The 22,367-nt window shown below is 43.1% G+C and overlaps 1 protein-coding gene across 1 annotated transcript in view; it reads left to right on the top strand.

The window, feature by feature from the left end:
• Positions 1 to 19,841, top strand: part of trit1 (tRNA isopentenyltransferase 1) — a 29,920-nt gene extending 10,079 nt beyond the window's left edge. Inside the window, 11 exon segments of the mRNA XM_061760147.1 lie at positions 4,402 to 4,542; positions 6,351 to 6,449; positions 6,646 to 6,797; positions 7,409 to 7,551; positions 7,635 to 7,746; positions 10,982 to 11,094; positions 11,182 to 11,259; positions 18,574 to 18,683; positions 19,272 to 19,389; positions 19,529 to 19,642; positions 19,645 to 19,841. Of these exon segments, the coding sequence (XP_061616131.1) occupies positions 4,402 to 4,542; positions 6,351 to 6,449; positions 6,646 to 6,797; positions 7,409 to 7,551; positions 7,635 to 7,746; positions 10,982 to 11,094; positions 11,182 to 11,259; positions 18,574 to 18,683; positions 19,272 to 19,389; positions 19,529 to 19,642; positions 19,645 to 19,691 (1,227 nt within the window). The 3' untranslated portion in view covers positions 19,692 to 19,841.
• Positions 19,842 to 22,367: the final 2,526 nt, after the last annotated feature.

Consider the following 22,367-nt stretch of genomic DNA (forward strand, 5'->3'; position numbering starts at 1 on the left):
TGACGAGGCTAATGAATACTACCAGCGCAGTGTGTGATGGAAAACATTGAATTCCCATAGCCAGTGAATGCCAGAGAATGGATTGTATTTTCATTCGTGAAGGCAGCACTTCAGGCAGTACCTGTAGCCAATGATGCAGCTCTGCTTACGTTTTGGCTTTGACTTGGAGTTTTAGACAGTGGAGTCTGGTCATCCCTTAAAAACAGCGAATCTTAAGCCAGGCGAGCAGCAAAGTCGTGGGGGCGGTATTATGTAAATCAGCCCCACTGTAGGAGCCGGAACTAGGGGCTTGCGACGTGACAGCGGCTACTCCCAGCACAGAGTGTGCAGGAATAAGCGAGCCCCAGTAAAGACAGTAGCTGTCATAGCAGCTCTGCTTACCTTTTTCTTTGACATTATAGACAGCCTAGCTTCCAAATCATCGGCAGAGAAACTTATGTCACAATCAGTAAAAATTCGGAACGGCTTGCTTTTAGACAGATTTTTAGAAATAAACCGATGACATAAGATTTACTTGGTTATGTAAGTTCACACTTTGAGGGTGAATTTGTATACAAACAAAAACGTCAATTTTCCATAATACGTCTCCTTTAAAGTAAAGATGGAACTTTAGTTTTTTTAAGATTGGCTCAAAGAATGTAGAAATGTCGACATCAGAGAGTGTGTGTGTGTGTGTGTGTGTGTGTCAGAAAGATGGTGAGTGAAGGGAAAAGCAAACGAATGGGTGCTGATGGATATGTGTGAAAAGTGGAAAGGGAGCCTCTTGTTCTCGTACACAGTGCTCCTCGATCCGCTCTTAGGGCTTTTTTGTAATTTTTTATTCCATCTGCTCCCTGCCAGCTTTCTTAGCCTTTTGGAAAAATAGAATAAAGCGCCAAACGTCCATTCATGCATCCATCCACTCCTCCCGTGGCTGACAGTGGTGTCGTGCGGTGAATCAGTTAATAATTTATCAGGTTGGGTTGCTCTGCCCCATCATGCTGCACACTCACTGAAGAACACACACGCACACACATATACATACAGTGGATCTAAAAAGTCTGCAAACTCCTGTTAAAATGCCAGGTTTTTGTGGTATAAAAATTAGACCAAGATAAATCATTTCAAAACTTTTCCCACCATTAATATGACCTATAATCCATGCAACACAGCACAAAATGAAATCGTTTTGAGAGTGGAAGTAAAACTAAACTAAGGTAATGTGTGTGCACCGTTTTCGAACTGGGGCTGTTGCTGCGTTCAGAATGAACCAATTACATTTAAACTCATGTTAAATAGGAGTCAGCGCATACATTCCCCAAATAAAGTTCAGATGTTCGAAGTAGGCTTTTCTTGACTTTTTTGGGGGGGCTTTTTATTAGGGACAGATTATCGTCCAGGCTTATTATTGGTGCCGATATTCATCATTTTTGACTCATATCGGCACGGACTTTTTTTTTTTTTTAAATCTGACGACCGATAAGAGATCAATTTAAAACTGGGTCAACTACAGGACTATTTATTTATTTATCATCATTTTCAGTTAGCTTTTTGAGATGCGGCTGACTCTAGAAACTCCCTGCACTTTTTTTGTTTTTGTTTTAACTTAAAACAAAGATACGTTAAAGATGAACATTGCAGATATATTGAAATTTTGGAAAACATTATATACTTAGCCCCTCCCCGACATGAAAAGATCTTACAGAAAAGATGTATCATGTCAACATAATTTCTTGACACCAATTACTACTTTCCTATCAGCCAGGGCATTGGAACCATATTGTGGCACCTTAGGGTATTACAGATGGCACAAAAATTGGGAATAGTTGAGTTTTTCTGAGGATAGGTTTAACAGGGAAAAAAAACCCAAATATGTTCGAAGCGGGAATGGACGGGGTTCACTATAGTCAGTTTTTGCCTAACCTGTTATTGCAAAGTTTGTACTCTGTTTTATCAAGTAGTTGTTAAAATTATTATTATTATTGAATTGCTGCCTGAGCATTTTGCTGAAAAATGACGCAATAAAATGCTTAACTTTTATGAGTTGTCCTACCAAAGGGTAATGAGATTACACATTGCTCTTTGTTTTCAAGCAACACAAATCCAGATCACGAGTCTCAGGTTAAGTAAAATTGGGCTGTGGATGGCAAGCGATTAGAAAAGAGTTGTTATAAAATGAGCGATGACAGGAATTGTTGTCTAGAGTGTGCACTAAATGAGGCTATATGCAGCAGCGTTCAATGAACTCCACCTGTAGGCAAAAATCATTTTATTGGCCAGGAAATGCATCTGTAAAAGCACCACTTTGTGTTCCTTTTTTGGTGAGCAATGAGTGCAGCAGCAACTTTACACGTTTGTTTCTTACGTGACATCTAAAAAAGAGAAAAAACAAACGAACCAAAAACAAAACGACTGCCTGGTGCCATTCTCATGTCACTTGTGACTAAGCATCTTTGGCAAACCAGACAGAAAGCGCTCCTGGTAAGCAATTGTGCAATGTAAGATTTAAAACGAAACACAATAAGATGAAAAGACATGAGACTACAACAACAATGTGATGCCTTCACCTTGTGTGAACTTTGTATTACAATTCCCATTTGTATCCTCAATAATATTGTCGAAATAAGCGCAGCAAAAGTTATCACTGGTTTATTGACTGCTTCATGGGCAGTGAAGACTTCTGTAATAAATATTTAATGAGAAGTGAGTATGTCTATGCCTACTTCTCCCCTTGTTTCCTTCTCAGCTTCTAGAACGCCTCGACAACTAGTAATTACTAATAAGCATGGGTGATTAAACGGTTTAAATAATTAATTTGATCTTATTTGGGCATTCTTTTTATGAATCTTTTTTTTCCCCAAAGGCAGTGGTCTTGCGACATGTGACCCGAGGTATGTGCTTCCAAACGCAAATATTTCAAGTTCGCCTTGCCTCGTCAGTGCAACTCTCTATGAGAAACATCTGTGAGCGAGTTGGAGAGGATGCGGTGTTACTATTTTGATGAAAGACAAGCACTAACCCAGATGTTCAGCCTCTTCAACAGCAGGTTTTTACAGATACAGAGAACTGGAAGAGTCACAGAAAGGCATAGAAATTGATGCTCTTGGAAGAAAAAAACCTGTTTAGAGTTTAAAGAAGGTCAAATTAAGTTTGCCTGGAAAGGTAATAGTTCATTTTAGGTTCATCCTAAAATGTTACTCGAAAGCCCAATATCCCTAACTTTTGTGAGTCATCAATTAGACTTGAAATATCCATAGAAATAGAAAAATCAAATACAGGCTTAATTCAGAATTGCGCACTTGCGGCGTAAATTCAGCATATGGCGTTGCAGTCGGTCATCCATGGGTGTAGTGGTCCCAAATTTAAGAAACACTCATCGAAGTGTCTCTGCCGCAGCCCTGACATCTTGGCGAGGAAACAGAGGGTCCAAACCGCAGCCATTGTTACATTATGCACAAGCTACAAATGCAGCAAGAACTGCTCGTAGCGACTCGTCTTCTTTTACTGTCTGTTCGCGGGGGATATAAATGCTCTTGAGTCTATACCGATGATTCAACTGTTCTGTGTCTGTGGGCTACTATAATAGCGCTTACTTTACATTATACTGTAGTTGAACAAAAACTCAATGTAGAGTTGAAAGAGTCAAGTGTATTCTGTGAGGTCCATCAGTTAATCAGTATCAACTCTTTCTTGCTTATTTCATCACTGGGTTCCAGGAAATGGTATAGCATCAATCAGAGAAGCAAGAGTCGAACTTCATAGCGGTTAAAACAAGGTCTCCATGAAAAGAAAACACTCCAGGTTGTGAAAAACCGTGACGGACTTTGACACCCAGCTGTCATAAACCTGCAGGGAGCCCCACCACCCAGCAGCCCTCGCACCTACCACCTGACTGAGTGATGTAAAGCGGACAGAGGTGGTGTGTTGTGTCACATGTAGAGCGGTTTCACGTGAGCTACTGCTCACCCAGACCTTCGCTACTATGACAATTCGGGGCGCAGCTTCTCGCCTAGCCCTGAGTCTAAAAAACGCATATGAACTGCAAAACCTTTGCAAAGACTTCAGAAAAGCAATTATTGTATTTTCTCTCACGGAGGCAACACTGTACAACAATGTAACGGACACAACGCTCAACACAAATACTCCCAAAATAAACAACTTCACCAAACCTCTGAGAATTTGCCGCTTAGTAGTTGCTATAGCTAGTAACACTGCTTTTGAATTTGGCATGATGGTGCTTCAGTGTTTTTGCGTGAAAATACAATTCAAATTTGTACACATTTGCAAAACTTGTCCTGGACCTCAAGCTTAATAACATCATTTAGCCTCATTGGCAGCTGACATTCTTATTGACACATTTCGACTTCATAGTTACATCATTTTCTCTTTTTTTTTTTTTTTAAACCCCCCCCCCCCCTTCAGGTGTACCAGGGTCTCGACATCATTACCAACAAGGTGACGGCCAAGGAGCGCGCCCAGTGTCGGCATCACATGATCAGCTTTGTGGACCCGTTGGTTAGCAACTACACGGTGGTGGACTTCAGGAACAAAGCTGTGTCTCTAATATCCTTTCCTGCCGTCTTTCCTCCCTGTTGCGCCGACGCTGCTCCCATTTCTGTCACCTCTTTGATTAATAAGCGGTTCCACAGAGGGGAGTTCCTTCGATTTGTGTCTTGCTAATTGGCTGCTTTGTGCTTGTACTAAAAAGGAAAGGTGTCTTGAGTTGTTCGCACAATCTGCAGGAGCCGGTTGGCGCACAGATGTGAAGGGAGAAGGCCGTAATAGACATAGTATTATTAGAATAGCGCACACACACGTACACACACACTCACTCTCCACTTACTCACCCACTCACTGATGTGACGAGGGGATGCGGCAGCTCCGAGAATAGCCTCTGAGTGACTCTAACCTGCTGAGAGGAGCGGGGAAATGGCGAAGGGTGTAAATACAGATTACATGAGGTACAAACAAGTGAGCCTGTAATGCGGCAAGGAATGAAGAGTGGAGTGGAAAGGAAGGAGTCGCACGGTGTAAAATAAATAAAAACCCATCGTCGTCTATCAAGCCGTCAGTCAACAGGCTGTTTCATTCTGCTTCTCTTGCTTATCGCTCTCAGGCTCGCAGCAGTGCTCGTTTGTGTGGAGAGAGTTGGTGCAGTGACGATAGCTTCCGCCGATATCTGCTCTGAGTGCTTATTTCATCTGCGAAGGTGGGAGAAACCCACAGAGATGAGAGAGAGGAAAGGTGCGTGATGAGAACTCGTGCAGTTTGTTGAGGTGGATGTTTCTTGGGAATGTAGTCAGATTTGAGAGGGGACAGATGGAGATAACAGAGCTAAATTCACATTCGGGTTACCTCCCCACTGGAGGAACGAAACTCCATCTCTGAAACTCTGAAAAACCACAATCACATTAAGCTCCAACATTTGGATTTTGTAAATATGTGGACCAGCAAGGCAATTCTACACCATTTGAGGAAGGGATGTGACAAGTAGCAAATCCAGCGCAGAAGCAGTGACCCAAACAATAAACCGAACCTAAACCGAGGCGCAACAATAGCAGCACTGCATTCCATTCCCTGGTGTGAAAGGGAAATGATGAGTGATAAATAGGACAGGACGGAACAGGACACGGAGGGAGCAGTAAGCCGAATACTGTTGCAAACAGAGACCCCCCCCCACCCCAGAAAATAGCAGCATTACATTAAAACTTTTGGATATTAACTATATGTGGACTGGGAGGGAAGGAAGGAAGGAAGGGGTTACATCGTGTGTGAAAGGGAAGTGATAAATGACAAATAGGACAGGACGGAACAAGACAGGAGCTGTGAACCGAACTCCGTCATAAACCGAGCACCCACTATGTTTCCAACAATAGCAACATTACATCACAACTAGGGCTGAAAGGATTAATTGACTAATTCGATTAAAAAATAAAAGACTGAAGCAAATTCTCTGCCTCGAAACTTCACAGGGACCATTATTGCGTGAGGACTAATGTTACTGCGGACGCAAGCACCACCGGGTGTAGAAATAAATTGGTGTGATGTCAGCAAGTCAGGAGGAAGCAGTCTTTAAACAGCGAATGTAGCCTACCACTGCTAGTTAGAACTTTTTGTAATCCTTCCACAAGTGATCAATGATAAACACAGCCACCAGTACACTTTCAATCTCTTAACTGAACAAACGGTAACAAAAGAAATGTAATAAGCACATTCATGTATGAGCTTATATGGCTACAACTACTGCTCAGACTGGCTAGCTGACAGTAAGCTGTGCATTATTAGGATTTCCACATAGTTTCTAGGCAGTCCCAGATACTACAGTGTAGAATGTAAGATTTCAACTTTTCTTTCCCTTAACGCTATCTAACATAGATGACATGCATAATCGAAATAAATTGCCTGTTATTGTTGGAGGAACAAACTATTACATTGAGTCCCTGCTGTGGCGAGTCCTACTGGACTCTGGGGTGAGTACACTTGAACTTGTATGCTTGTTTTGGCTTTTTCTTTATCTTAAAACGTTTTTAGCCTCCTCTTATAGTTAACAGGGTTGGTTTTCACACAACATAGTGTGAGTTTTAGTAGAGGTCTTTTTTTCCTGACCAATCATTGAACTGTTTTATGACCCTATAGTTTTCTATTTCCCCCATGGTCTCTATTCAGAAGGAGGATTCGGGGGATGGCGGCGATGGAGACATCGACAGGAAGTCTGAACTGGAGAAAATGGGACGAGCTGAATTACACAAGCGACTGATGGAAGTGGACCCTGAAATGGCTGCCATGTTGCACCCCAACGACAAGCGCAAAATTGCCAGGTAAGCCATACAGCTAATGTCAATAGTCCATACTATAATACACTGGAAATATTGTTTTATAGAAATCCGAAAATAAAAGCCTCCCCTCTTCTGTATTTGAGTAAATAAATGCCCCTGGCTACTATTTGCGGAAATATTGAGTATAATATGTGATAACAGTGCTTATGCGCAGTCGTCACTGGCAGGAGGAGACGTAGTTTGCACACACGCTCAGACACACACGCGCACACACACACACACACATACGGCCCGCAATCTTGACGAGTTGCAGTTTGCGCACTCTGGTCTTTTGTGCAATGCAGGCTTACCCCCCTCCTCTCCATGATAGGAATCACTTTTTTCTGTGTTACTTATTGAGTGCAGGCCGGCCGAAGAGTCACGCTAGTAAAAATATTTCTTGTCTCGTTGTATGTGTTCATGATTGCAAACACAGTTTTCCATCACATCAACTCAATGGATGTTGACTCTTCTGTTTCGCGTTGCATACAAGGACAGCGGTATAGGTCCAAGGCTTCCTGTGGATCCCAAGGACGTGTTGAACCCATTAAAAACATAGGAATACAGTATGCGGTCTTGTATTATTTAGCCTCCCCTCTGCTCTTGCTTCACAGAAGCCTGCAGATTCACGAAGAAACGGGCGTTCCTCACAGCTCCTGGCTGGAAGAGCAGCGAGGCCAGCAGGGAGGCGACGGCCTCGGGGGCCCGCTGAGGTACCCGGACCCTTGCATCTTTTGGCTCCATGCCGACATGGATGGTAGGGGTAGTGAATCAGTGGATCCCTGTCACAGCTTTAGACATGCCCTAGTTTATCCTCCTCATTATTTCTTTGTTCCCCAGCTCTGGACAAGCGACTGGATGCTCGTGTCGATCAGATGTTGTCAGTCGGATTGATAGAGGAGCTCAGGGAGTTCCATGCCCGCTTCAATCAGCAGAAAGTACAGAATGACAGGTGAAAAAAAATCAATGCTGCTGAAACTAGTTTGGATGAAAAAAATGCTTCAAATGTCAAAACAGTTGGGGTTTGACGACGGGGTGCCGATAAAGCCTAAAAATATGATTTTCACAATAACAAAACAAGATACACCAATATATTATGGGGAAGTAGTACGGCTTGTGTCTGGGCTCTAGTTAAGGATAAATGAAATTGTACAGTTGCTATTGGTGTCATTGAAATGTCTTACTTTAATACAAAATCTTACGAAATTCTTTGTCACGTGTGGGAAGTAGCTGGACCCAAGAGCAGGCGGAGGCTGATGTAAAAATGATGAACAGTTTATTGAGCAAAGGTTATGGAGGTGGTCCTGGATGTGTTGGCAGGCGGCGGCGTGGACAGAACAGGCGGCTGGCAGGAATGACGTGGGTCAGGAACACTGGGAACGAGGAGACACGAGTTAACAAGGGAACAAGGAGTTGAGTAGCTTACTGGAGTACGGTGGGCCGTGGTACCGCTAGGAAAGGCTGCAATACTTTGGCGAGGATTTCCTGGGACAGGCAGGCTTAAATACCGGTGGTGATGAGGCGGATTGGATGCAGGTGCTGAAAACAGAGAGGGGAGGGGTGAGAGAGAGAGGACGCAAAGAGCCCTCCAGGCTACTATAATGGAACTGCAGGGCAGTATATGACATTCTTGCTTTAACAGGTTCTTAACATGAGCCAGTTTTACGGATCCTGCAAATTTGTGACAAAAGATCGACAACCGATATTTTTTTTATACTAAATCCTACCAACTACCTAAGCAGTTGAGTGGCTTTAGTGTCGGTGCATCACACTGGAGTGCTTACCATTACATTTCGTACCAAATCTTGCTAAATGTAATTTTTTGTAGCGAATCCTATTAAAATCAGGCATCGGAGGGGTTGCCTGATTTGTTGTTGTTGAGTGGGTTCACTGTCGATGCATCTTATGTACCATTTACTTTTCGTACCACAGCCTACTGAATTTGAGTTTTCATGTGAAATGCGGGAAAAAGTATTTTTTTACCAAATCCTACTGAATTTTAGTTTTTGTGCCAAATCTCAACAAAATGTTACTTTTCCAACCAAATCCTCCGGAATTTGAGTTTGTGCAATATCCGAATCAATTTTACTTTTCAAACCAAATCCTACTAAATTCAGGCAACGACAGGGTTTTACAAGTTGGTGAGTTGGTTCAGTGTCTGTGCATCGTGGGACAATTTATACCATTGCTTTTTGTACGAAATCTAACACAATTTTACTTTCGTAACAAATCCTACTAAAATATGGCAACTCCAGTGTTTGACAAGTTGTTGAGTGGATTCATGTCGGTGCATCACATTACAATGCTTACCGTTACTTTTGCTGCCAAAGCCTACTAAATTAAGTCAACAAACGGTTTTACAAGTTGGTGAGTGGTGTTCAATGTCGGTGCATCAAGTTCAAGATCACATTCCCATCTCTCTCGAAATTAATGATCCAGCACGACAGAAGGATCTCTTCTTCTCCTTGAAACCAGCGCCACGGCAAACTCAGCCAAGCAATTCTCCCATTATTTATACCCTCCTTCCCCGTCTTGACAGGTCACACTGTACACCGCGGCTTCCCAAAAGCCTGAGGTCCAGTTTAGACAAAGGACACAATGGGGATTGCTGCCAGTGTGTCAGGGTTACAGTCAGTACGGGCATGCCAGTGGTTGGTGGTTTTCTTTCCTTTCATTCTTGTGTGTTGTTTCTCCCGGGAGTTAATGCATGGGTGTGACACTTCCCTGGAAGCTGCCCGTTCCTCATCCCATCTTTTCAGTCTGCAACCTTCTCTTGTACCAACGCCCTATCAGCAATATGATCAGCCAAGCACTTTACTCCCCCACCAGCTCCCTCCCTTCCTCCCCCCTGTCTGCGACTCCTTTACCCTCATGACTCCATCCCCCGGCTGGCTTCTACCGCCAGACATCAAGGTCAAAGCTCTCTTCCCTGTCCGCCGTCATTCCTTTTCACCCTCTGTTGAATCGACATTTCCTGTGCTCTGTCGCTATTCTCGGATTTCTGTCTCAGGCCTGCACAGCCACCCATTTATTCTGCCCATTTCCCTGTTCCGAGTATCACAGGGTGTCTATCGAACTGTATTTTTCCAGCGACTGTTTCCTGAGTGTAGAAATTAAGATTATACTGCTATATTATTTTGCAGTTCAAAATGAGGTAAGGTTGCTCGACACGGATCTGTGGACATTCGTCACAAAGGTACAGCGTGAGCTCACGCAGACACTTCTCAAATTGGGGACGATTTGACCAAATTGTTCCGGGCGTTGTCTGGCGAAGACAAGCTGATGGTTTCTGCCCGCCACCGGTGGGTCACAGCGCTACTGTCGCTCAGTGTTTTAATGTCACTGTGTCCCCTGAAGGACCTCGCTTCTTCTCATACTGATGTTCTCTGCTCAGGGAGGGGTAAAAAAAAAAAAAAAAAATGAGACAGTGAAGAAAGGAAGGTGAAATTACGGGTGTCTAGAAAGGTCGTCATGGTATCTTTATTACTTCCATCAAGGGGGTTCAGTTGTCATCACGGTGTATTCGTCGTCTTTGTTTTATGCCCGACTTTCGAGCCTTGTTTTGATGCATTTTTAAATAAGCGGATATTCATTCAAGGATATGAGTCCGTGAGGCATCATGATGGTCAAATTGTATCTAATTTTATAAGGATGACAAGAATAAAGTCATAAAACAATTGCGAGAATAAAGCCAACATTGAAAATGGTGTTGAAATGGAGCTCTCGTCTCATGTTCATTGTTCGATGACCAACCCAAATGTTTTCAGTCGATGCCCAAAAAAAAAGGCGTTTGGTGTCAGACTCTCTGTGGGAATTTGGATGTTCAAACACCAGGATTCAGACAAAATTCTTCTACTCTGACCTTTTTCTCACATTCTTTTCAAAAGTGGCTATTTTCATGCTGCGTCCGAAACCAAAACGTCGAGCGAAGGGTCATCCCAATCGAATGCCTGAAATTTCAATTGAGCGTAGAGGAAAAACAAAAATCAGTTGACACCATGGTGCATGTCAAATTTCATCAGATCAGGTTGTCGTTTGTTCTTCCTTGGATATTTTTTTACATTCTCCTCTCATGGCTTTAGGGAAATCCTAAAGATTGTAGCCCTTTACTCATTGATTTTGTAGGTTCAAATGGTTTAGCCTTCTTGGCGCACCCTTGTTTCCATGTCTGCTCTCTTCTCTTACAGTCAGAACTACCAACACGGGATATTCCAGTCGATTGGTTTCAAAGAGTTCCATGACTACCTGACGGCGCCCGAAAGCAGCACCCAGCAGGAAAGAGACGCACTCCGAAGCAAAGGTCAGCGATGTTTGTCTAGTGCAAGTGCAATTGAGAATGCGCCTCCATCTTCAGTACATAACGGCCTTCTTCTCAATCGCCTTTTAGGTGTCGAAGCTTTGAAGGTGGCTACGAGGCGCTACGCTCGCAAGCAGAATAAATGGGTCCGTAATCGCTTCCTTAAACGTGAGTTCTCTTCTTAAATGTCATGAGTGCGTTTTCTAAGTAGTTTGCATTGTCATGTGTATGTGAACAGCACAGATGCTTAGCACTCTCTTCAGCGAGATTTACCCATTAAGCTTCTCAGCCCGCAGAACTACGTCATTTATCCAGAGTAGCGTACTTGTGTATTCATTCATCCAGTATTAGTTTCCTCAAGGTTTGCGGTAATGTCACACACACGCCGAGCGCTGATTTACCACCAGTTTTTAGGAGTATTTGGTGATGGATTAGAACCTGTTTGCTTTCGTACTCCGTAGCTGCTTAAAAAAATAGCCATTTATATTTTCTTAGCCGATCATGTTTATTTAGGCAAGAGCTGGGACAAATTTTAATATTTACACAATATAAAAGTAGTTTAGCAGAGGCTATTTCTCTTAAGTGTCATATTTAATAATATCCATCCATCCATCCATCCATTTTCTGAGCCGCTTCTCCTCACTAGGGTCGCGGGCCGTGCTGGAGCCTATCCCAGCTGTCATCGGGCAGGAGGCGGGGTACACTCTGAACTGGTTGCCAGCCCAATCGCAGGGCACATACAAACAAACAACCATTCGCACTCACAGTCACACCTACGTGCAATTTAGAGTCTCCAATTATCCTACCATGCATGTTTTTGGGATGTGGGAGGAAACCGGAGTGCCCGGAGAAAACCCACGCAGGCACGGGGAGAACATGCAAACTCCACACAGGCGGGGAGGGGGATTGAACCCCGGTCCTCAGAACTGTGAGGCTGACGCTCTAACCAGTCGTCCACTGTGCCGCCATTTAATAATATTGTTTTAATTATTTTGTTTTTAATATAGCAATAATGTGTGATTTATAATAATATTAGCAGCAATACTATTATTGTGTGATCCTTAAAACTCTGCAAACTCATGCAGTGCAAAAGCATAATGGCGGTATAATAATTACTCATTGATACTCTAATAAAAGTTAAACTAACTTCTTTTAACGAGTAGCTCTAGCTCTAAAACAAACAATATATTTTCTTTTACACTTTATTGGTTATAAACAGGCTTCCTAACTTGAAATATTACACTAAAATACTTTTAAATAACAAATATATGAGCTACTTATTTCAGAAGATACGCTTGTGAGCAAGCCGTTCTGACTAGCCAGATAGTGATGTAACTAAAAAGAAAAGAAATAAATACCACCCCCACACTAATTTGCATTAGACAGGACAGCCCCCTCCAAAAAACTGGCTAATTTCAAGTCTCTTTTAAGGGTAGGTGTGTGCCAACTATGAAGGGCTGTCAAAATGGCTCTGTGGGTTTGGGAAAGTCTAAGAATGGCGTTCCAGTTTTCAAATCCATTCCTGCAAGTTGAACTTTTGAAAGCTTTTTTTCCCGGCACCAGGTCCCTCGTGGCATCAAATCCACAGAAACCGGTTTGAGCGGTTGGTTACCTGCCACAGTCAGCGACACTAAAGACTGGATAAACGCACGCGCCTCGGCCAAAATCTACTTGTGGTTTGGCACGCCGGCTCATTTCCCATCCTTATCCTCTTGCAGCCGTATACTGTAGTTGTATTTTTCAAGCAAGCATATATAAAGGATCTGTATGTTCTTCAGGTCCCGTGCCCCACCGGCAGCATACCCTGAAGTAACCCAGCCGCATAATCCTGTTAGAACCAAATGGTTTAAGCCACGTCAGGCCCTCAACCTCCATACCCCCCTCTTTCTCTCTCCCTCATAGCGCCTCCACACACCATCTGGTCTCCGCCACATGCGTGTGACATCCGTACGTAATCCGTCTGAAGTCCTCCTTGCTTTCGCAACGTTGAACGCGTTGCTCTTTGTGGCGGGGCGGTCCACAAATCCTTTGCGGGAACCACTTGCGACCCGGTCAGCTGACGGATAAGATCGACTTTCTGGATTTCATAGCAGTAAATCCTCTGCTTCCACTATGGAAGTTAGAATCTGAGATGTGACCACCGGTCTAGAGCCATCGACGCAGAAGCAGATCACTCGTCCTTTTGCCTTTTTTGGAAAAGCGTGTTTTGCATCCATGATCTCAAACCTCAACATATGAGGTCCCGAGTAAAACATTTCCATGACTTACTTAACTTATTGGGGGAGCAGAAAAAGTTGACACATTTTTCCACATGACTGGTTTTGGTAATGTTTGAACAAGAATGATAACCACTCTTGTTGATATATACAGTATATGTATGTACAGATGTTCCTTTAAAGGAGACATATTGTGGATTTTTTTGACTATTTAAAACAGCTCCCAGGTGTCTGTCACATGCTTTTGTCAAAGGATCAAGAATTACAGGACACTTTTCACCATGTTTTTAACCTCACTGATCTGTGCAAGTTTTAAGGGGGCGGTCCTGTCAAATGTAATTAAGTCACTGCTCACTCCGCCACTTCCATGCGGGGCTAATAGAGGAGGGCTTTTGCGAAGAGGCGAGCAGTTTGACAAAGCATGTGCCAAAAATTTCATTTAAAAAAAAAAAAAAAAAAAAAAGCAATTATATTTTCCATCTTGGATGCAGCACTTCATCTCCAGGCACCTGAATTAGATTTGTCAAAAAGTGTATCTGTGTATGTGGCACATGCAGCAAACACACTGACAAACATCCCACAAGTACAAGTGTACATGCACATGCAGCGAACACTCTCCAAAACTTCCACTAACAACCCACGCTAAACGTATCTCCTCCCTGTCATACAAAGCTTGTCTCGCAGTTGAGATGCAACACTTCAACATAAGTACTTGACAATTACTGGACAACATTCCTATTACCTGGATCAGACTACAAGATTTTAACCCCATTTTTGGCCCGATTTGCTATCGCCGCCGGCCCCGACACATTTTGTCGGGAACGACAAAACTCCTTATAGTGTGACATAATCCACAATCAGCAGTATGACCCTACGATATTCCTACAACGGCAAAATGAAAAGTCTAGCATGTTTGATTTTTATTTTTAAAATGTTTATAAAGGAATCTTCTGTGTAGTCTGACGTATTATGGAGAACGCTCCGACATACAGTAGCACCTTGACGTCGACCAATAAGATTGCGTCTTGCAACAGCGCCTCGCCTCCCTTGGTCGCTGTAATTAAGTGAAATTTGAATCGCGAACAACAGATATGCGGATATTACTTAGCTTGGTTGTGTAATTTCACACTTGATGGGTGGGAGCAGGCACTCCAGAGACCCAACTATTTGTATAGAAGTATTTAAAAAGTCAGTTTTACACTATCTGCCCCTTTTAAGAGTTAGTCAAATTTTCACCTCCTGCTGTTTCCTCACCTCGACTGTTCAATTCTTACTCCGACTGCTGACCTCTTTTCCCTTTAATCCTAACACACACACACACACACCGTCTGAGCAGGCTAATCTCTTGAAGCATTACGAAGCTGCCGGGAATTTGCCCCGACCACACAGACTCGGCCAGCAGGGTCAGCAGCGGGGGGGCTTACGCAGGCCGACCCGAGCGTGTAGAGACTAGTGGGTCAAAGGCAAGTGAAGATGACAAAACGCCTAAAAGTGGGTTACACAAGGTGCCACAAAATGCATGTACAACTGAAATACACACAAGCGCATGCGTGAAAGGTACAAGTTTAACCTACTTTTCCAGTTCAGGCCTTTGTTGAGGTGAGCAAGCAATTGGACGCCTCAATGGCATCTTGATTATTTGGTTGCCCAATAAGCAGGTCAACCAGCTCAAATTAAATCAATTTTGATGGCTCTCGTCCGTACTGTATGTGCTGCATGTATGACCTACGCGTGTGTGTGCGTGCGCTCGTGTGTGTGGTACATTTAATTAGATGACTTAATTATCTGCAATGAATGATGAGGATTTTGAGGTGAGTCGATGAGATTATAACTTTTTATGCAGGAACGTGACTTGAGGGGAGTTCTTATTTCAATCCCCGAGGGACTCGCGAGCCCACGCTTTGACGCCGAAACATTACCCAGTTGTATTTTGGCGGGCGTGGGTGGCGGTGTGTGGGGGCTCGTAAGCATTATCACGGGTGTCAGTATCTTGTGTGTTTATTAAAAAAAAAAAGCATTGCATAAAGGGAGACAGGAGTCACACACAGCTGTGTGGATGGCAAGCTGGGGTGTAAAATGTTTGGGGTGGCGGGGTAACATGATTCAGTGCTGGCAACAGGTGTGGGTCACAAATTTATACCCTTGAATCTTGCATGTACACACACGTTTTCTGTGGAAGTCAAGCTCAGATGTTATTATGGAAACCAGATGCGGAAGTGGATGCATCCATTTGTAGTAGTATATTCATGTACACTATCTGTCAAGGGTTTCGAGACACTTCTCCATTCAATAACATGGAAGTGTTTCAAACCTTTTGACCGGTAATGTAGATAAGGCATGAGGAACCTTTTTCCCATCAGGGGCCATTTCAGTTTTGATAATTGAGAAATAAAAAAATGGCTGCAACAAAAGATTTTATTAATTGATGCATTGGATAAAAAAGTAATTTACATCCCTTCAAATTCAATACTATTTCAAATTGACAGCTCAGAAAATGCACAAAGATAAATTGATTCTGATTCAGTTATTGATTTGGTCCGTAACGTGTCAGAAAGTCGGCAAAAATCGTAATTTTTTTTCCAACGTCAAAGCAGATGTTTGCAAATGTCTTATTTTGATCAAGCACAAAGATAATCCGTCTGCTTTCGTGGAGGACTACAGAAATCGGAGAATATTTACTGATGAGAGAATGAATTCCAAGTATTTGGACAATTTCAAATTAAGCAATGTCACTAAACAATTAATCAGTGATCAAAATAGTTGGCAATTGATTTGATAATAGATTAGTTGTCTATGAATCGTTAAATTGTTTAACAATTTATTTAATTAACACTAAAGCCCATTCATTGGCATTGACTGCCTCAGTATTGTCAGAGCACACTGCTTTTGCGGAAACCGCTGTAAATATGATGCTCGTTTTTTTTGTTTTCTTTTAACAATTGTAACCTTAGTGAAGGTGTGCAATCATTCCTATGAAGGGAAATTCAACGTTTTTTAAACATGGGATTGAATTTTGTCAGTCTTGCATCGCGAAGATAAATAAACAAGGGACAAAAAGTGGAAGAGGAACAGGAGGAAAGAGGAAGGCAGTTGTGAATGGAGGCATGTGTTGTTCTGCAGCGCGGATGACGACCAGCGAGGCGCAGCTGGCCGTCTTGTTTTTTTACACGCACTGCAAACACAACTCGACAAATGACTGCTGGCGCGCTCGGTGGCAACAGGTGGACGACTGCTTCAACACGGGCGAGCAGCTGCACCCCGTCGCCCGTCTTACTTTCTTCTTTTATTGTTTGTTGATTTCTTATCACCACTATTCAGAGTTAAATTTCACCGTTGCCCAAACTATGCTGAGTCCTTTATTCACCAGCCCTGCCACCTTGCCCATTGTACCATTTAATACACCCCCTACGGGGGAGGTCTGTCACAGGTATGCCAGGTGACGCTCACCACTGCCGCCACCTGTCAATTGTTGTACCATCAACAACAAAAAAGGTAGGTCTTTATGTACAGTGTACAGTAACCACACCAATGAAACCTGAAGCTTTGATTAACAGCTGCTACGCGTCAGAGCCGACTGTGTAGCTGTATAAACACAGATGCAGAAGTAAATTATTTAAAGACACCAATCTTGCCTATTAACCCCTTTGTCAGCTAAGCTATTGTACAAAAAAAAAAAAATTATACATTTTTACAATATTCAGTCTGAAATTAGACTAGCGTGACTTAAGTGTCGTACCACATTGTGCCACAACACGCTGGGCAGCACCGAGGTCTACTGGAAAAGACGCACTGTTCTTAAGAGCAAGAAGAAGAGGCAGAAAATGTCCCCGACTAAACTCCAGTAGTTGTCGTTGTGGCACAGTGCAGCGAGAATACTGTATATGCCTGTGAGTGTTCTTGTTTGCTTTGTTTATGTGTTGTTGCTCTCTGTGTTAAGATTTAGAACCAACGTAACATTGATACTAATTACCGTTGGTGTTTCTATGGCGTTTCGCATTATATTTTTGCATTTTTGTGGGCTTTTATTGATGAGATTATATGGTTTAGTTAAACATTTTGGTGTTTAAATATACAATATTTTATTCACTTGTTTTGTGTGTCAGTTTAAAAGTAAAGTTCAACCTAGAGTGACAAACCGCTTGAAGCAAGCACACATTGCATCTTGTTTGTAGAATGATGTAAGCGTGAGAGTGAAAGCAGGCGCTGAGAAATAACTAAATACTGTTTTAATCATTCTAAATGTGCTTAAAAAGTGTGGGATGGGTAACAAGATGATTCGATATATCAGGATGCTTGATGATGGAACTGCTGAAATATGCGTAACAAATTGCTCTCCATTTAAGTCCTTAGATGCATACTGTATCTTGTCTGTTACTGTTTTGCCTGTGAGTCGGTCTAGTGTTCATAGTAATGACTTGTTTCAAGCCAGACTGTTTTTCACATACACCTCATTGTGTGGGTGTGGAATGGATTAGGCCGTAATCAAGTTGGCTATTACGAGTTAATTCATTTACCGGAGTGTGTGCGCTGTCATTTAATTAACTCATTATTAAATACAAAAGTCTCCTCCTTCCTCCTTTATATTTTGCAGTGAACTGACTATATCTTGCTTGGAGGTGCTCGGTTTTCACCGCTTAAAGGTCACCTTCACTGCGAGCTTTCTGCTCCATTTCCCCTCCGGTGCATCTGCATGTCTTCAGTCAATTCAGGGCAGGGTCCGTGGATGCAGCCAGACAAGCAGTGCAGGGATTGGGTGGTGCTGTTTAAGGGCTCAGGCCCGGCCCAGCCCAGCCCGGAGACTTGCTGACCGACGCAGAATGGTCACACGGGGGTGGAACTGTTGGAGAATGAGTGAAAGACTTGAGAGGGGGAGAAAGAGGGAGTGAGCGGAGTGCTGGTGGTGGAGGAGACATTATCGAGCCGGTGTGAGTCAGCAGTTTGGCAGAGCTTGAGGGCGCGGCGCCGACAACATCGCTGCTGCAGGAAAATGTTGCCAGTAATGTGGCCAATCCATATCTGCCCCCTTGAAACACCTCTCTCATTACCTAATGGGTGTCAAATAATCTGCGTGTGATATTCATGGCACATGAAATTGATCAAACGCGTGGCTCTTAGAGGGATGGAAGTGGGGCTTTTCTTTTTATGATACACAATTGATCAGTATGTTGGATGTTTCTGTGAGCGGCATACATCAGCTTGGGCGCAATTGGCCTTGTAGGGTGCAGAAATGCATGCTAAATTGACCCACGCGTGTGTTTGTGGGTAGGACCCGGAGACCGCGTGCCGGCAGTGTACGGACTGGATGTGACAGATGTGGCGAGATGGGAGGAGACCGTGCTGAACCCTGCACTGCAGATACTGGACAGTCTCTGCAAGGTGTGGCCTTTCTTCTTCTTGTCTCAACTGGCAACACATTACGGCTCTCTTTGTTGCACTTGGACTTCCTTTCTGAGCTATAAGTGTCATTTGTAACTTCTACTGGCCTCCTTTAATCATTTTTTCTTTTCTTACCACATCAGTAATGCCTTGTCCAACCAACTACAAGTAGTATTACTGAAGTACTGTACAGTGAAACCCTTTAAATAAATAATCTTTAATAATAATAATTTTTCAAATATTTTTTTACCCCACCCACACACTTAAAACAGATTTAAACCTATTAACTCATTGAATGCTGTGGATGTTTATTTTTGTCACCTGTAATCCAACAATCTACTGCCACCAAAATATATACGATATGTTAAGTATGTTTGCCACTGACGTTCAACTCGAGCAATGCGGTGAGTCAGCATCACTCACAGTGCATTTTATAGTTGCAAATCTGCATATCAATGATTGAAAAGCCCTTTCTCAGGGGTGGGGGTGCTCCGGAACCTAACCCCCCATGATAAACGAGGAATGACTGTAGATGAAAATTGCATCTTTTTTTACATCCTAAATTGACCTGTATGTATTTTTAATCAGGGTGAGGAGCCCTCTATTCCGCCAATCAGAGTGAAGAGGGTGGAGCTAAGGAACAAACGGAGCCGGCATACCTGCGACCTGTGCGACAAGGTGATCATCGGGGACCTGGAGTGGACCGGTGAGACACGTGGACCCGCATTAAACAATTAACCACACGTGCTAGATTCCATACACTCGAGTCCGTGTTGAATTTTGAATCACGCCAGGCCACATTAGCTTTGTCACGTCAGCGTCACGTGCAGCTCTCTGCCCCGCAGCTCACCTCAAGTCCAAGAAGCATCACTTCCACGCCAGGAAGAAGCGCAAGTTCGACGTCGCGAGCAACGACGGTGCGCCGCGTAGCGCTTCGCCTCCCGCCTCGGATGCCGAAACTCGACGAACCATTCGGAATCCAAACAGGACACTCACGCAGCACACTAATGAAGCAGCCGTGACATTTTCAAAAAGATCCACAGGCTGTCAACTACAAAGTCTATGGTTGCACTTGGACCCATTTATTTATTTTTGTTTATTTTTTTCTCCGGTGGAAACACGCACAGCACTACATTTCTTTGGTGCTGCCCCACAAGATGCTGCTTTCGGTAGGAATTTTTGTATTTCACAGTTTATCATGGAGACTGAGTTTTGGTTCAATCCGAGCATGGATTATTTTTTTAGTCTCAATTTTGTGGAAACGTGAACTAAAGATACACTATTCGGACAAAAGTATTCAGACGTTTGGACTTCACAGCTCCAGGAACTGTGGACAAATGGAGGAAACTATAGTATTGCACTCTTTTTTTTTTGTAGAACTTTAGCCTTGAGTTTTTGAGCAAAGGCCAAGACAATCTATTGTTTTTATGAAAACGATTTTTAGTCAGGATCACTCCAAAGGAGATTTTCCTAAATATTGTGACCTTTGGACCTACATGAACTGAGACTGGAGGAGAATAGTGTTGGTAGCACTACGTCTTGACTTTGGCGCAAGCTTTATTTTTCTCCTTAAAATGGAAATTCTTTTTTTGTGGACACTCTAACCAAAGAGCGTACAGTACTCGGTCAAAAGTATAGGGACACCTGGCCGTTACATGGAGAGGAATTGAAAAAGAGAAAACAAATCTAGTCCCTCCCCTCCCAGTATCAATGTGACATGTTCGTCTTTGTTTTGCTCCAGAAGTAAGATTTATGAGCCCTGATTGAGTAATTTATTGATCAAGAGGTATATTTGAACAAATGATGTGCCTTAGATCTCTTTTTAGTTGCGCCTATTGTCCATAAAAACTTTTAATTCACAGATGTTATCCCTGTGGGTTTTGTCATCATGCTCTTTAAATGGATGCAGCTCGTTTTTAAAACAGTTAATAAACATTTATCCACGCCCCTTGTCATTAAGATTAATGAAAACAACAGTATTATGTTAACTAGCTGGCAGAAGGGGGCTTCACAAAAGCCTGCAAAATAAGAATAGTCAGAGCGTTGACATGAGTGCTCTATATTAACACCTGAAAAAGAAGCACAGTGTGACATCAGAGGGTTACATAAAAGCCTGAAAAGGAAGCACCCAGTGAGAGCGTGATTCACAAAGGCCTGAAAAAAACAGCACAGCAAGGATGAAAACCTGGAAAAGCACAGTGAGAGCTTTGACACCAGTGTTCAATACAAAACTGTGAAAAATAACCTCAGAGGATTACACACAAGATAAAAATGAAACAGAAGCTTAGTGTGAGGCGTGATACACAAAAAAAAGCACAATGTGGCAAAGCCTGGTGCCATTGTTACATAAACGCATGAAAAAGAAGCACAGTCAAAGTATTGACGCGAATATGCTACACAAAAGCTTGAAATGACAATGAGATGCACATAAGCATGAAAAAGAAGCACAGTGTGACAGAGACATACACAAAAACTGAAAATGAAGCACATTGTGAGAGCGTGACTCAAAAAAAAGCCTGAAAAAGGACCATGACCGAACTGAACATATGGCAAAAGAATTGCGAGATCTTGTGTCACACTTTGAAAATAAGCAGTAGGCCAATTGGCATTGAGTTTTGGCTGCCACAATCTCGTTTCTTTATCGTCACATCTTGCACCCTAGCCATACACAGGACGTTTTACACCGATCAATAAAGTTGTTTTGTTTAACAACTTCCCTGATAAAGGCAATTACCCCTTGCAGCACATTTACGTCTCTTTTGTGTAATAACCCCCTTCCTTGACTGCGGCCTTTGTCTTAATGCGGAAGTCAGCTGAGTTGTGACACTCGAGTAGTCTGTCAAGTCTGCGAGGTGAGAGTTTTCCCAGCAGCGATCGCAGCGTCTTTGTTTATCCAGCGGCTTACACAATACCTGGCATCCGCCCAGAGGGGGCCCTCTTTTTGCCGCTCCCGTTCCCTCTCGTCACCTGTGGCCTCCCCCCTCCCCCTTCACGTGCATTCCCAGCTCTCACCTCGTACCTCGACCGCATGACGCCAAACATTTCCGAGCGGTGTCGTAATTGTAAATAAGCATGTGCGTCCCACTTGGACAAACTGGGTCAGGCCTCAAGCTTGGACTTAGTAGTACAGTACAGAAGTCACATTGTACTACAAGGCCACAACCATGGTCTTATTAGAGGGGAGGGAGAAATTTAATGCAAATGAAATAATACATAGTAAATACATCTGAATGTTATGTACGTAAGATTTTGGTTGTTACCCCGCATATTTGTGATTTGTCTATTTGGTACCATCTTCCGGGAATTTTATGCCAAGGAACTATGATGAAGTGCGGGGAGGGAGCTTCATTTATGCAGGCCAAAGCCCTGTTTAATAGAAAAGTAGTGCTTTTCCGCCTTTTTGTGGCATGGTAAAATAGTGTTTAGCACGTCTGCCCCACAGTTAGGAAATCTGGGTTCACCGATGTGTGGACTTTTCACTTCTTTCTGTGCTTACCGCCCACATCCCAAAAATAGTCTTCTTAGTGTAATTGAAGACTCAAAATTGCCCATAGGATTACTTATTTCACGTAGCCCGCGTTGACAACTTGGCTGAGCGTTTTGAGTGCAAGCGATCGCCATCCCTTGAAATTGGTTGATATTCACCCAGCCTCGCTGCAAAATCAAAGGTGGAGAAACTCTATT

Source organism: Phyllopteryx taeniolatus, chromosome 21 (assembly GCF_024500385.1).
Source record: "Phyllopteryx taeniolatus isolate TA_2022b chromosome 21, UOR_Ptae_1.2, whole genome shotgun sequence".
Classification (NCBI taxonomy): Eukaryota; Metazoa; Chordata; class Actinopteri; order Syngnathiformes; family Syngnathidae; genus Phyllopteryx; species Phyllopteryx taeniolatus.